Here is a 16592-nt window from a genome sequence, read left to right on the forward strand (position 1 = left end):
AGAAAATAAGGAATTATTTTGTATTTTTCTTAATGTTCTCTAGATATTATAGATACAATCTTCAAACAGAATTTAGATTTCTTCAGAAACTGCCCAAGCACTTGAAACACTGTTTTTGAGGTCTTTATAAAACACAAGTTCCATGTGAAAATAACTGGACTATGGAAAGATTACAGCCAGCAGACAGTTCTGAATGAATATCATACAGGCACAGAAAATACTCTTAAAAACACTTGTCAGTATCGCTTTAATTATATTTATGCTTAAAAATTATGACAGAGGCTTAATATTTTTATGGTAAGAAATACATGCAGGTGAGATTTGAAAAGTTCCATGAAATGTGCTTACAGCAATCCTATGCAGAATATCCACTATGCAAAGGTTTGTTATTGCTGTTGGAGAACAAGTAAAAATATCAGAAAGTAAAAACAGAAATAGCAAAGGCTTGTTGCAAATATAATGTTCCATTCAGATTTTTAACTGAAAGCAAATTGATTACGTACTGATCTCTGTTATATCCACACAATTACAGCTTCCCCAGAAGTGTGCATCCAATCCTGCTGGCAACTCTGTAAATTGGATTAAAATCTGGGCCAATATGTGCATTTATTTAAACATTCATATTAGATCAAGTAAACCCTATGCAATAACAGCCCATGTATAGTTAATGTACTATCCATACATCTTTTTGTGGTGAATGTTAAACGACTATAGGTATAGGATCTGAGAAACAATTTGTCCTTTTAGGTCAAGAAGTCACACGAGAGCTTGTCAATGGGAAAATCTGTTGAGTCTTCTTTGCTAGAGTATCTCTCCCTACTCAAAAAACTTTTAAAAATTAACCATGTTTTTTTAATAATGTTTTCTTATACTGACATTGGAGCACATGAAATGGGAAACCGACCATCAGCTGAGTAAATAAGCCAAAAATCAGGAAAAAATACTAGTTAAAGACTAGACAATCAAAAACCTGTAATGAATTGTTAATATTCTCTCAAACCCAAACCAGCTGCATTACCCTTCCCCCATCACTACACGGTTTCACAACCCAGTAGCTGCCAGGGCAAACTTCTGAATGCCTCCACTTTTACTCCCTCCAAGCCTTCACCAGGGGCTGCATCCTTCCTCATTTAACTGCATTTCTTAACTCGAAGACATGAATGTTTGCTGTGTGGTTAGCAGTTTTCCCAGACAAGAATCAGGCAGACCTGAGCAGACTAGTGCTGATCTTCTGATCCAGCAGAGCACTTTTGCAATTCCTGCCTTCAGGCAAACCAGAGGTCCAGCCAACAGACAGCCCCGGGGCAAAAAACTCAGTAATGGGATGCTTCACTGAGTCAGAACTCTGAGTCAGACAGGCTGCAAGCTCCAGCAAACTGCAGTGAGATAACACAAGACATGATTTAGCTAACTTTATAAAAAAGCTAGACTCTGTGTGTGTGTAAAGAAAAATGAAATTATTATACATATTTCACACCCTCTCTAATAAAGCCCCATCAGTAAATACTAAAGTTTTGGTTGGCTTTTTGGTTTTGTTTTTATTTTTTAACAAACACATATATGTCTTATCAGACACACAGCTACACAATATCTGTGTACATTTCTTTATAAGACAGAACACTCCCAGGAAATTTAATGAAATGCAAGAGTTTGTTTTGAAACCAAAATGCAACAATATATTACGATGACAATAATAATTATCTCTAAAGAAAAAAATCAATTCATGGAACATTTTCAATTATAATAATTTATTCCCATCAGGTTGCTTGATATGATACTGTATCAGTGCAATATCACTGACAGAGATTTAGCTACATTTTCAGAAAACAGTTGTGCAGAGAAGCATATAGTCACTCTCCCCTCAAATTTCAATGTTCATATGATCTGAAAAAGAGAAAAGGAAAGGGTGCTGAGCTGCTGTAACAACAACATTATTTTCAAGAGCAAAATATAAAAATGGTTCATTCTACTTAAAACTTAATATATCCCTCAAAGTAGAGCTCGAAATAATAATTTACTGGCTCATGCAACTGTGAGAAATAACAGCCTTTTCATATCTGCACGTGGGCAAGTCGGATTCTGTTAACCTCAGTAAACATCATCTATGCTTACATACATACAAGCTGGGTATAGATTAGTGCTTCTTTCAAGAAGCAGGCATCACTTATCTTTGAAGGCACACAAGAGTTTCCTTCATATATCTACATGTATATGCATTATGCGAATAATTACGCTTTCCTGAAAATATATATAATTTAATGTATTACAGTAAATCTATATCACAGACTACAGTACCTTAAGGAATGCAAAACTGAAATTGTGCTACACCAGTTTGACACTATTTTGTTTGCTTAGCCAGCACTACAAAGAATTTAAACTGTATGTATAGTGGGCAAAAAAATCAAACTACTTACAGAAGATTATGCATACATATTTAAATGTCCTTTAGAATAAAGAAAATAACAAAATGCAACTATGCAAATATCTCTTACAAATTAAAATAACACCTGACACTTCTCATACCTTCATCTGCAGATGTATTTGCCTTAAACTGGATTGCACTGGGATCTCTATTTCTCAATACAATTAGCACATTTAATCATGTCTGAACTAACAAGCAAATTGTCTACAGAAGACGTTAAGCAAGTTTACAAATTCAATAAATAACACACCCTTTGGCCTATGTCCAGAACCAATTGCTTCAGACAGAACTGAGTCACCTTTGTAGGAAACAAATTAATTAGCTTCTTAGTAAAAAATGAAAAAAAAAAATCAGGGACTGAAAATTCAGAATACTCCCCCTCTCAAAAAAATAATTGGTATGCAAAAACATCATAAAACCAAGATGCTTATTAACCATACAGGTTTGAGCTCTACAAGACTAAACATTACTCATAATCTGTTTCAGTCTCTAGTGAAAACAGGTAATCGAAATACCCCATTACAGGGTTTTTCAGAGTATGACACACATGATTTTAACTCAAAGATATTTAAATTATTATGTGATAAATGTTAACACATTCACCTTGTAGACTTCTACAATGATATGTCCCATATGGAAATCCACTTAATATTGAAAATCTCCTTCCTCTCTTGTGCAATAAAATTACCCCACAGTGACTACAGTTACCTGCTCACTTCACTACCCAATGGTCACAGTGCATGGTGCTTTCCTTGATTGAACACATCCCCTCTTAAAACACACTCATAATGGGAGCTGGTAGTTGGGGCTGAGTCACACTTGGGTCTGGCCATGCTACATCTCTTTGGACAAAAGGAGAATTTTAACTCAAGTGGAGGCAGCAAGTTACTGAGTTTTCCTCACTATTGGCTGCCAAAGAGGCCGGGTGGTGCAGTATGTAATCCTGGCACTCCTGCATGAGGCCAGACTGCCCCTGCAGAGGTGATCTCTGTGGTGCTCCCGGTGAGCACCGCTGCCACCCTGCTCTCCTCTGGGCAGAGCACTCTCTGCCCCTGCCTGCTCCTCTCATGCCTGCATCTGCATGAACAGCAAAGACAGCTTGTGAAGGCAGCTGATAAGTAACCTGCCAGGAAGAAAAAGCCAAACCAAAACCACCCAACCTTTTCTACGGGTACTATTTCTATTTGCTTAATGTAGAAGCAGCACTTAAATCTCCTAAGGGGAAAGTAGCGAAGGTAAGTACGGATATCAACTTTGTCTGGCAGTGTAAAATCAGCAATACCAAGACTCCTGCATTCTGACAGGCAGAATCACTTTGAAAAATATTAAAATTCCCAACACTGTAGAAAGATTAAGTACAAACCATCAAAGAAAGTGTTGTGATTATAATTATGAAATTAACATAGTAGCGGGATATTATGTTCTTAGAATGTTCTTAGAATGTTCTTCATAATTACTAATGTTTGTGAAAAAACAGTTTCTTTAAATCCAGAACAGATAACCAATGTAACAAAGACCAATCAACAAACATAGCAAAATGTATTGATTACTAGTAAGATGAGATTCTAGCACTAGAATCACAAATTTCATACTGTCAAAACTTTTATGAAAAAAAGAAAATGTTTACCTGTGTAAAAATCTGGCTTATTTGAACATTGGGCCTTCCAGGAAGAGAATTAGTATTAGGTTAAAAATCTAAATATATATTTAGATTACAATATCACTATGTAATTACATATGAGTAAAGAACATAAAAGAAAAAAACAAGAGACATCTCCACAATTGTTTTACAATACCAGACAGAGATTTTTTTTTTTCTTGCTGTTAAAGTCTATTCTTTCTTTTGCCAAACTAAAAGTAATTGTTCAGTATTATTAATTTTGGTATGTTATGTGTGTAAATTTGAATTCCCTAAAAGCAGTTTATTATCTTTCATACAGCCAGGTCATGTTTGTTTCTATACGACCAAGTTTATCTTATTAAAAACTTTCATGAACCACTTGAATTTTGGTGTGGATTTTTGTACCAGCTACTGAGAGAATATTTGCTCTCCACAGAACAATGAAAATGACTTTCTACTACCAAAAAGGTAATCCATATGTGTTTTCAACACTGTTTTCCAGCTGACAGAATTAATCAACATCAGTGATATATTTCATAAAAATCCTAGTCAATTATTTCAGGGTAAGAATTTTAATAAACATTCTGTTATTTTGTGCGTATTACTTTTGGCACAGTTTTATGTTTTCTAAAAGAACATTCTTGTCCCACCGTAATAATCAGTGTGTATTGGTGCATACCTTTGGTGAGAACCTGCTTAGGTTTTTTCATTATAATCAAAAGCCTATTCTAAAGGGTTGTTAAGAGTCTCACCTCCTTTGGTTTGCAGTGGTATGCTGAGAATGTCAGCCTCTGTGCATGGCTCATTGTTCCTGCTGATGCAATATAATGGTTCACCCAAGAAAGAAGGTTTCTTCAATCTTTTTGTGTTGAGTGCTCTTGACATAAAGTAACCTTCAGTAATACTCTTATCTTCCATCTTCTGTAAACCTTCTAGGTCATCAGGTTCCTCTGTTTGGGCCAGTGAATCCTTTGATAAGTGACTACCAGCCAATGCTTTGCTGGTATAGTAGCCAGGGATTTTGCTCTCTGCATTAACACATAAGCTTTTGTCTTCGAGTCCAGCCTTTTCCTGAGCCATTAACATCCCTACAATATGGTCTTCAACTAACATTTTGGAAAGACTAGATGTGGAGTGAAGAGTGGAGTCTTGACTTGTGTAACAAGGGGGACTTAATCCAAAAGAAAGAGATTCCTGAGACTGTGGCATGGTAACGTTACTTATTGTTCTCTGAGGCTGCATACATTCTTCCAGAAGGGTCTTAAGCTGCTCTTCAGAGAGGCTCATTTGTTCTTCAGTCTGAAAAAAAAAAAGGCGAGAATTTCTTCTGTCAAAATATAATTAATGAAAAGCAGTGCCATAAAACAGCTTGAGAGATACACTGGCAGAATCCTTAAACAAATATCAATGTCTTTCAATTCAAACTGAATTTAAATATACATTTCCATAATCACAAAATTTATGCAGCATCCTCAGTAGGTTCTAGATAGATTCTGTGATGAAAGTTAGGAAAGAAGCCTGATGTCCACAAGGCACTGAGAGGCCTTTGATTTTGCATAGTCTTCCATGAGATCTGACTGGTTTTTAATTACCAGAGCATGCACTTTTTCATATTTATTGGTTTGCTATGAATACCTACAGACACACACAAACAGACACTCTTTAAGATTTTAGTTTTTGAAAGCAAAATAGTACATTCCTAAAGGACTGTTGGGGCAATGCAGCTGGGGTTAGAAAGGGTTTTGGACAGCACGAGCCCACAAAGACTGTCACATGCTGACTGAAATATTCCCAGCCTCTCATGCTGGAAATGCCACATAGTCTCTCTCTCAACCATGTGACACAAAGCACATCACTTACCTACCCATGACCCATGGCAAGTGACAGAAGAAAGCTCTGTCTTCTGTAGGACAGTTTTAGAGCTTCCTTCAAGCTGTCACTGCTTGCATAGCTCACTGATGTATCTTTTCAGTTAATTTCCTATTCAGAGACTGGCACACTCCCATCATTTTTATCACACAGGGCATTTCTTAAAATTTGATGTTAAAGACAATGACTGATATTAGTTGGTTATGTTGAAGAACAGCAAAGGATATTTTGCTTAAAGAGGTTAGCAATAGGGAGTTACTTCCAGCTTTTACAATCCTTAATGCTCCTAAAAACAAAGTAGCACAATTTTCCCTGGCAATTTAAAGATTATAATGGTAAGGACAGGACTACTTTTAGATATGTGTAATATATTTGCCCATGAAATAGGAGCTTAGAAGATATCATAATATATATTTAAAATGTTGGAAACACTATGCAACATTTAATAGAGAAAAATGCTTACTACAATCAAAATCTCAGTTTTACACAACCTCCAAGACACAAAGGATCACCTGACACATTATTAATGAGCCCTTAAGCTACAGTGATTTATGTAAAACAAAAATTTTATTCATTGTGTAATGACTTCTACCAAGAATTTACTTTACATTGTGCTAGAGGATGGAGATACTGTCATTTCAGAGGTGAGAACAATATTAGATGTTTAGCTGATATTTTTTTCCCTGAAGGTCTCTGATCCAACTACAGGAGTCATACTATCCTGTTTGTTATATATGACATGACTTGGCTACAGCCAAGGTACCACAGGGTGTGTGGATTTCACCTCAAAACTGATTACTCATGTTCATCAGTGAGGACAGTTTCCAGTCGGGAAGGAAAGAATATTTCTTTGAAAAACTTGTGGCTTTTAAAATTACAAGATGACACTAAAAAGTTAAAAAGAATGACATTTTATGTTACCTTCAGTCACCATTCTGTACTTACATATTCAAACATTATAAATAGCTAATAATCACTGCTACAGACTAAATCCTGTACAGTTCAGGCACTAACTGATGTTCATAAGCTCAGCTCTATTTAACCCAATAGTCTTTTCCTGCAGACATCAATTTCCTTTCCAAAGATACTCCAAGTTTCTTGCACATAAAACTGCAACTGCATTAAAAAAATCAAGATGTTAAGGGCTTTTAAACATGAAAAAAAAAAAAAAGAGAGAAAGAAAAAGAGCATCAACAGGCTACTATTATGGGTAGAGATCTTTATTTAGATGAACATATCATCAGGTAATTATATTGAGATTTCAAGTAATCTTGGTATCAATCTATGTATTTTTGATACTATTAACTGAAATCAAACCTCAAGCTTAAGTGCTTACATGGAAAACATACAAAATATTACAACACCTTCAGACTTTACTTAGTCTTCTAAATTTTAATCCTAGTGTAGAAAGTACTCACTGATGAAAAATAACTCAGGGGAAAAAATTAGTAGCAAAACACTATGATGAATCAAAAATGAAACATGAAATGTTTCATATTTTCACTTTTAATCTAAACTACTAGCCCATGCTGAAGTCCTTCAATTTCTTGAAAAAGTATTTTAATTGCAGGATAACATTATTTCCAAGCAGTGATTATCAGAATGGACTCACTTAAGAAGAAAGAGCATGCACACAGGAAGAGCATAGCATAAGAGACGACTACTGGAAGCACAGCTGCATCGAGAGTATTTCCACAGAGCAGATTATACTGTGTAAACATTACTATATTTGTAACACAGAAGATGCTCACATCTGGAAACCCACATGGATTCCCACATGGTTTTGAGTGTGTGGTTCTATACTAACATATTTCAAACCTCCTGGCCAAGATCATTTGGAGCTAATTTTATGTTAATGAGAGGGCAATTCACTGCAGAAAGGAATTATGTATATGAAGCAAATGAATGATCAGTACAAAATTAACATTGGGAGGAAGATCATCTTGTCCTGCCTTTCTTTTGTCCTTTTATTTTCCCCATCCCCATCCCATTTATCTGCAGTCCATTTTCCCTCATCCAAATTTTTTTCTTCTTTTTTTTATCTTTCAGGAAAATCATATGGCTTGTATTCATAGATTATCTTGATTATTACCAGAGGGGTAAGATTTAGAGCCTAAGGCATCTGGGGAGGGAAATTAATATAATAACTTTGGAGTTAAAAAGTTTGGGAACTAGTGAGCTTGTTGTTCTCCAGAGTGGCAGGCCTGCAGCCAAAGCAGACAGTGTAAAACATTTCTTTGTTCCTTCCTTTTTCTTTCTCACTCTTTCTCTTTTTCTCCCTTTGGATTTTTTTGTAAGACATGCATATAAAGATAAAGAAAGTATTTAATAAACCTCTCCAAAAATTATGTTTTAAAATACTAAAGGCTCACTGTTATTTTCTTTTGCCAAACTCAAGAGATGACTGTAGGCTTAATGAAAAAATACACAGTGGAGAAGATAAATAGCCACCAGTCATCCACTCAGCAGCCAGGAATTTACATTGAAATGAAAGCAGAAAGGCTGCTGTTAAAATCAGGAAACAGAGTTTAGGGAAACACCGTTGGGAAAGACATCTCACAGCAAAAAAGGCTGTCCATTTGCAACCAAATGACCATTTGAACTCATGGAATTGCATAATACAACAACTGTATTAGGAGTCTGCAGAGTATGTATTTGCACACATCAGAAAAAATCCAGTCACAACCAACTGTAACAGATCAGAGCCATGACTTGGAATCAGAAACACAGGCTCAGGGAGACACTCGATTCTACATCTCCCAAGCTTTCATTCCCCTCATTGTAAATAATTTACAACTCCTATACAGGATAAATACTTCAAGACATTTTTTTAAAAACACAAGGACATAAAATGAGTGTCATTCAAAATGCAGAAACAGCCCACTAGACAAGGGAAAATGAGGTATCAGGTCTGGTTTCCATTAAAAACTAGAAAACCTTTTAATTGTTCTGGCTAATTTTTAATAGGACACTGAGTCCTATTCATTTCCTAGGCTTTTTACCGTTAATGATCCAAAAAACTAATTCCTAGGCAGGAGTTTAGGAGCCTGCTAATGACCTTTACTGTTTATGTGTGGTTAGCTTTTCACACACTTGTGGCCCTCCTCTGACTGAAGATTTCTTGTTCCTTGCTGAATTCCTCCGTGACAGGAGTCTATAGAGAAAACCTTACTGCATGTGGTAGGAATGCAAACTTGTCGTTTGCTGCGGATAGCCCTGCTGTGACTACAAGTTTTCAAGTTCAAATCTTTAGGCTTTCTTTCTACATCTGTACAGTAACAAAAACAGACTATCACTGAAAGCCCCTATCAGATTTTACCATGGGGAGAAAGCTAACATGTCAGGATTATTTCTAATTATAGTAAATAATCAAAAAAAATTACACACAGTAAATGCGCAAGCACTACAAAGTCAGAAGGATGTTTAAGGACTCGTGTAGCTGGCACATCTATAAGCATGGAAATTTTGTTCCTTAGTCTGAAAGTGCTGCACTCAATAGTTCACATGATAGTGTATTTGTTTGAAATAATTTATTTTGATGCCTAATTTGCTGACGTTTTTACTAGTGTGTGAGACTGCAACAGTCAATTCTGAGGTAACTGCTTTTTTCCTGATAAAATGACTCCATTTTAAGAGAATACTGATCTATTGAGACAAAGTTCAGATTTTCGACAGATCAGTCCAGGGAAGTTTTGTAAGTTTTAGTTATTCAACAACTTATTGACAGTTTCTCAAACAGCTCTATTCTGCTTTGAAAAGGCAATTTTCCTAGTCCTTGCCTTCTAAGCCCACATAACTCAATATGGACCATGGGCTCCAAGGTCTCACTTTTCTGCATCCCACCAAGCATCATGTATTTGTCTGCAAACAGTACTGGTCAGTGCAACTGTGAAATATTATTAATATGCTGCATACAAACCACACACATCATGTCATTGTGGAAAAGCTTCTTATAATTTCCAGACATGTTCTTTTGCACCACAGGAGTCAGTTTGGTGTCCATAACTTGTAAACTGATTTAAATTAATGTAATATGCCCACTGTAGATTAACTCCAGCAGGTAACTAAGCACTACCCAGAGGCTTGCTTACTTCCCAGTGGGGAAGGGTAAGAGGACAGGAAGAGCAAAAAGACTAAAGGAAGAATAAAAGCAATAAAACTTGTGGATCGAGATTAAAAACTGTTTAATAAAAAAAGAGAGGGAAAAATAACAAAACAAGCAATGCAAAGGCAATCACTCAGCATCTCCCATGGGTAGACCAACACCCAGCCAAAAAATTGTTAACTTTGTAGAACCTTCTCTTTTCCCTTTTTGTTACTGTGCATAAGATGCATTGGCATGGAATGTCTTTTTGGCTAGTTTGGGTCACTGTCTCGATCCCAGCCTGCTGCACATCCCCAGACTACTCACTGGGAGGGCAGACTGAGAACCACAGAAGGCCCTGATGCTGTGCAAAGGCTCTTCAGCAATAGCTAAAACATAGGTGAGTTATCAGCACTTCTTGGTCACAAATCCAACACACAGCACCCTGTAGGCTGCTGAGAAAACATTAACATCCCAGCCAAACCCAGGACAGAGACCCACACATCTGCTTTCACAAAGAAATTAAGTGTTCAGCATAAGTCACTTTACTGCTTCTAGTAGTTGGTTGTTTGTTTTATAAACATTGTGTTAAAAGGCTCACTGAATGTAAAAGAAAAAAGTTAATCTTTCCTCTGTACAGTTGCTTCAGAGGGGTTAGTTCAGAATGTAATGGCAGAAAATATTAAAGGGAGTAGACCAGAAACATGCTCACAACTCAATGAGCATGTTTTTGGAGAGGCCAGTAATGTGCATGGTTTTGAGGGTGTTAAAAATTGAGACTGAAAGCTGAATCATGGATTCAGAAATTAAGAGCTCCTTACAATCATGATTTACCATCTGGTAGTTCTGCGCTTATGTCTAGTGGGCTTGGGGACTTCTGTGGTGTTTCAGCAATGACATACATCTTCAAGAATGAGCAGCATTCCTAAGCCATAGGAGAAAATCTCCTGCTTCTGTTTTTCCCTCCTTCTGCTGTAGTTACTTCTGTTAGTTAAATTTTCCCTTCTCTTATTTTTTCCACTGTTTCTGTCTGTGTAAGGGCAAAAGGAATAGGTCTACTAGTAAATTTTTGGTAGCTGCTGCTGCTAAGAGCCAAAACACAGAAAGGACAGAAGTATCTTGGCAAAAAACAGAAGCACCAGATAAAAAGAGGAGGAGATTATTGGGCATCCGGTAACATCACTGTCTGAAAAGAAAATTCCACTTGTAACATTAGGAGCCACCAGAACCTCAACATCAAAGTGATTATACATTGGAATAAAATGCCTTGTGGAATAAAATAAAACCTCCACTAAAAAAAAATTTCAGAATTTTAGAAGAGAAAATTAACTTCAATAAGAAATTGAAAATAAAAGAACTAGAACTTTTTTCCCTTTTTTGTCTGACAAAGAGAAATTTTAACAGAAATCAAAAGGAGAGATGAGTTCATACAATTTTGATCTTATTTAGAGTAGCAAAGTAGGTGAAAACTGTGGAGACAAGCCATGATAGTTGCAGCAGTTTTTTAAAGGTAGCCCATAGGTTATAGAGGTAAAAACAATTAAATCAGTTTTGCCTCCAAGAACTTGTCATAAACATGCCTATTGTAGTCATTACAAAGAGGTGTGACACTTGTTTCAATTTTGCCTTTCTCAAAAATATCAAGTCAATTGCTTGTGGCCTGAGGGTGCCAATAAAGGAAAAGTGTGTTTCATCAGCTATGCCACACTGTAAACTTTAGAAAGAGAAAGCAACTGGCTGCTAGAGGTAACAGAAGTTGGAGGGGAAAAAAAAAAGGAAGCACAAAGATCTTTTGCAATAATTTCTTTTTCATTTGACACTATAGACACCAAGCTACACTGCTCACAGCTGCGGAGATTTCATGGTACTATAGGAGGATATAATTAAGAGGTTTGTAAGCAGGAATTATTTCTTAGAACCCTATGGAAATGTTTCCATCATTTTTAAAGACCCAAAAAGCTGAATTTCTGAATTGCTACAAGTTGTACTTTTTACCCTAACTTTCAATTTTAACTTCATTTGGTAGCTTTTGATCTACAGGTTGCATAACATTTTCTATGTGCTTACATATCATCAGGTTCTCACCCATCGGCACTAAAATCTAAATTAGTATGTCCCAACCAAGTTTTAGGAAGGTAACTTTAGGAAACAGAACCTGCAAATGCCATGCAGGCTTAAAGTTTGTAACATTTCTATCAAGCACACCTTTTAATAAAAAATAAGTATTTTTCAAGTAACTGAAAATTACTCTGCATCATCATTTTCCTCAATTAAGTACATATGACTTTGAAGATCCGTTTTCATTATCTGAACCAATACAGAATTTTTAACATTTAGACCCTAAGCAGTATTGAATTCAATCTCAACAATTAAAATATTAAATGTAACTCATCAAAATATGTATTTCCATTAGCATGATGGCTTTTTCTGTAATTTTGGAGTTAATATAAGACTTGTGCATCATGTTATATTGTACCATTTCCCCTAAGGTCCAAACACCAGTTGTATAGTATATTTGACTTTTGTATATATTGTATAATAAACATTTTCTTTTGTGAAGTTTCAACATTGTTCTGTTATTCAATTTTACTCCAGCTTCCATCATTAGCAGCAGGGCACAAATTTCAAGTAAACAGGATTTAACAAAGGAAGCAATTTTATTCAGCACCTTAAATTGAAGATAAGAACTAAAATTCTAAATAAATATATATTAAATCATGTAATTAAATGTGCACAGAGTATATTTTCCTAACTAGGGCAAAGAGATACTGACTTGATGTAAAGAGCCTGTTTAACTGGATATCCTACTAGTCACTAAACAATAAGAGCTGAGTGTTCCTTAGAGAATGTAATTTCAAAGTTTAAGAATTTTTAAAGCTGCATATATTATGATGTAAATTCCCCTTCATTTAAACACTGAACTATGAGAAAAGTGTCTGATTTAAATCACTTTGAATTTGAAAATCCATCTACTCCAAGGTTGTCAACAGATGTTTTGCAGGAATTCAGTTCTTTAACTGAAGATTAGTTCAAAACGTATCTCTTCTAATCTACTGTGTTTGCAGATAGAAAAAAGTCCAAGTATTTTTCCATATATGAGCCACTTTAAAAATTTTTAGTTCTATAACCTTTCTCAACAAATGGATAGCTCCCTGTTTTTAAAGCACTTGATTTCATACAGTTTCAAGAGTTCTTATATTTGAAGCAAGTTGGTTTTAACTAAACACACTGACGGTGTGTGAAAACATAAGACACAAATTCCTGAAATGGTATTTACAATCCATTACTCAGAATAAGCCTCTCATTTTCTAGCCTCTCCTGAAGAAGCAGAACTTCTGCAATCTAGACTATTTAGCATTCAAAACCAGCTTCCTAAATATCCCATTTTGTGTTTTTAACTGTTTGTTATTAAGCATTTAACAGATTTCATTCCATAGAAATCTCTTCCTTGAATATTAAGTTGTGGCTTTAATTTTCAGTAAAGCCAGTAGAGTAGACAAAAATGCCTTGATGTGGTTGCAGCTGTTTTCTGTTACAAAACCTCATTTCTTTTTATTCTCTTTTTTTTTTCGGTCATATTGGCTTAATATTTTTTTCCGAGAAATAGTGTAACATAATGGAATCACCCTCACATACAGCATCTTTTAAACTGCACTGAACTATCCAGAGATTTTAAGAATGCTCACAGGTCTATGATCTACTGGAAGAACAGAAAATGTTTAAGAACAGAAGTGTTCAAGGCCAGGTTAGATGAGGCTCTGAGCAGCCTGGTCCAGTGGAGGTGTCCCTAGCCATGGCAGGGCAGATGGAACTAGATGAGGCTCAAATCCCTTCCAACCCAACCATTCTGTCCTTCTGTAATTCTGTGAAAACAGAGAAGCCACAAACACATGAACTAGATGACCTATGCAATTAAGAGTACTTTAGTCTTACAAAATATGGAAAGGACTGGCCCAAGGAGCAGCAGGCCATAAAGACTCATCTAAAGTAACCACAGACAGAAGCTTCAGACTCAATTTTCTGATACTCTTCAGGGATATCTTTTAAAGTGACTCTTAACTGGTTGGCTTTGTGCATCAATAGCAACAGGCACCTCTACATACTGACTTTTTCTAAGTAACATGATAATGTATATGGTAAGTCTGACCTGAAGTACGTATTTTGAAGGCGTAAATATTCTCTTCTGACAGCAGAAGAATTATTTGAAAGAAGGTTGCTATGTGTAGAATAAGGAGATAGAGAAACCCACAGAGTTCTCCAGTGAAGGAATATAGGTAGGGTACAATCTCAGTTATTCAACTTAAGGTTGATCAAATTCTCTTTTATGAATGTGGTTTTTTTATAGAGTTTTTGACATCCTCTCTTTGTTTCACATTAACACCACCTAAATCAAGAGCCCTAGCCAAGTGCTAATTTCAGCTGTAGTTCCCCAAGGTCCTCACAGGCAGCAGAGAGACACCAGCACTGGGAATTGTAATTCAACCCAGCTAAATTTTAAGGACAGAACAGTTAAGATTTTGCTTATTAATTGCTTTTTAAAACGGAAGCCTTTCTGACAAAACATTTAAAAGGCTACTCAACCAAAAGAGAATAAATGGGAAGAAGTAGAAATCAATATTAAAAAATAAATTTGGCAAGTCACAGAAAAAGCAATATACTACTTTTCAGAAACTTGTGGTGAAGAAATATGTTGAAATATAGAATTGCAAATCTATTCTCTACCTTTAAATAACAAGACCCATAATGTATCACACAAGTTACACTGCTAAAATCTAGAACATTAACAGTACCAAAAATTACACAACTTATAGGAATAAAGAAGAGAAGTTGTCAATCTTTGTAGCTCTGTGAATTGCAAATATGGAATCCTACCTCACAGTCTCAGGAATATGAAGTGTCTTTAAAAAAAGAAAAAAAATCAAGTACCCATTCACTACTTCTGAAATGTTTCTGTACTTTTCAATTCATGGCATGGCTAATTACTCCCATAAAGGAAGATCCCATCTAAAATCTATGAAACTGTCATTGTCTTTAAGGGAAAGATCCCTGTACATAAGCATAGATAAATGATTAAGTGTATGGAGAGTTGTGCCACATCTCTGTCTCTGCTTGTGAGAGGCCAGAGAAACAAAATGCTTCATCAGTTCTTTTGGTGGGGGCTGTTGCCATAAGGCAAGTGCAAAGTTTCTACAGGGAACATCAGGTTGTAGCTGTGTTTGTCAATGTGGGCATATATTTTATGGAGCGCTGAAATAACATTTTTTTAGAAAGGAAGAGAATAATAAGAAGCTTTTTCTTTACTGAAGAATGGAAGGGTATTTTGAAATGAGGTAACTGCATCTGGCTCTTGTATTTCCATTCAAAAGGAAAACCCAAAAGCCTTTAGGAAGAATGTGATGAACAATATTGCCCCAGGCAAAACATTTTATTTGGAGTTTCAAGCCTTCCTGCACCCGTTCTTGATTTTGGATAGGGGGTGGGGCACAAAACCTTTCAGTAAGTACAATAGCAGGAGTTAAAGCTCGAAACATTCATATATATATAACCAGAAAATTCTCATTTACCACATAACAATAACATTAAAAAAGCTGAGACAAAGATAATATGAGTGCTGATCTATTGTTACCACTTGATGTTTGACAGCTGTTTTTATGAAGACACATAAAAAAGCAAAATTATAACTTTTTTTTTCCTAACTACAAAAGGCACTGCACAGAAAGTCTAGTTTTTAAAGTAAACTTCCGTTTTGATTATTTATTAAAACACACTTTTTCTCAGGCTTGTCTCGCAAAGTAAATGTGCAAAAGTACTGTCTACATACCTGCTGGCATGATAAATTTCATATGCTATTATAACCAAAAACCCATTTATTTTATGTCTTTGCCAAACTAGAAACAGCATAAACATTTTAAGAACAGGTAAGAAAACAAACCCCTCTATTTTTCTTCTGAGGCAATGAGAGAAAACCTCAGCTACTTTCTGCCACTAACTGTAATAGTTTTCAATTCCCTAGGCCTCAGCAATAAAAACCACTTTCAGCATCTTTGTTTGTTCTCTTCCCTATGTCTTGTGGCAAGGACAACTGAAAAAGTCCATGCATTCCAAGTGTTGCAGCTCCTTATTGTTACTTTCCTGGTTCATGTAATCAGAAGCACAGGTATCTGCATACAGATAAAAAGCAAGAAACCCTTTACTCAGTTTGGAGAGGCAGTCAGTTGATTTGACAATGGGAGCCATAGACCAGAAGGTACACACACACCACTGCAGTACATTTCTCCTTGTCTCCACTCACTTTTCCTGGCAAATCCAGGCCTGGTAGATAAGAGAAGGCTGTGTGTCTGTAACTAGAAGCAACAACAGCATTCAACAGGTCACACAATCATATTGGGCAGGTTCCTGTATTTCCTACTCATCACCAAGGAGCAGGCCACAAGCCAAGTGACAGAGGTACAGGAAATCAGACAGCCCAAACAGCATATTCTAAGCATAAGCATACCAGCTTTCCTGCACCAGGGAGAAAAAATAGTTACACTCACGTAGAAAGCTTTATAGTAAAAAGACTCGTGGTTTAAAAAAAAAAGTTTTGATGATAGGAG

At 35.9% G+C, this 16592-nt stretch overlaps 1 protein-coding gene across 6 annotated transcripts in view; it reads right to left on the reverse strand.

Moving 5' to 3' along the window:
• Positions 1-218: 218 nt before the first annotated feature.
• Positions 219-16592, reverse strand: part of FSIP1 (fibrous sheath interacting protein 1) — a 70598-nt gene continuing 54224 nt past the window's right edge. For 4 of the 6 annotated variants that reach the window (XM_064715294.1, XM_064715293.1, XM_064715292.1 and 1 more), the window contains one exon: positions 4767-5342. In XM_064715294.1, the coding sequence (XP_064571364.1) occupies positions 4767-5342 (576 nt within the window). Of the gene's footprint in view, positions 1885-4766; positions 5343-16592 lie in introns of those variants that run through there. The other 2 variants (XM_064715296.1, XM_064715298.1) reach the window with 2 other exon arrangements.

This window comes from Zonotrichia leucophrys, chromosome 5 (genome assembly GCF_028769735.1).
Source record: "Zonotrichia leucophrys gambelii isolate GWCS_2022_RI chromosome 5, RI_Zleu_2.0, whole genome shotgun sequence".
In the NCBI taxonomy this organism is placed as follows: Eukaryota; Metazoa; Chordata; class Aves; order Passeriformes; family Passerellidae; genus Zonotrichia; species Zonotrichia leucophrys.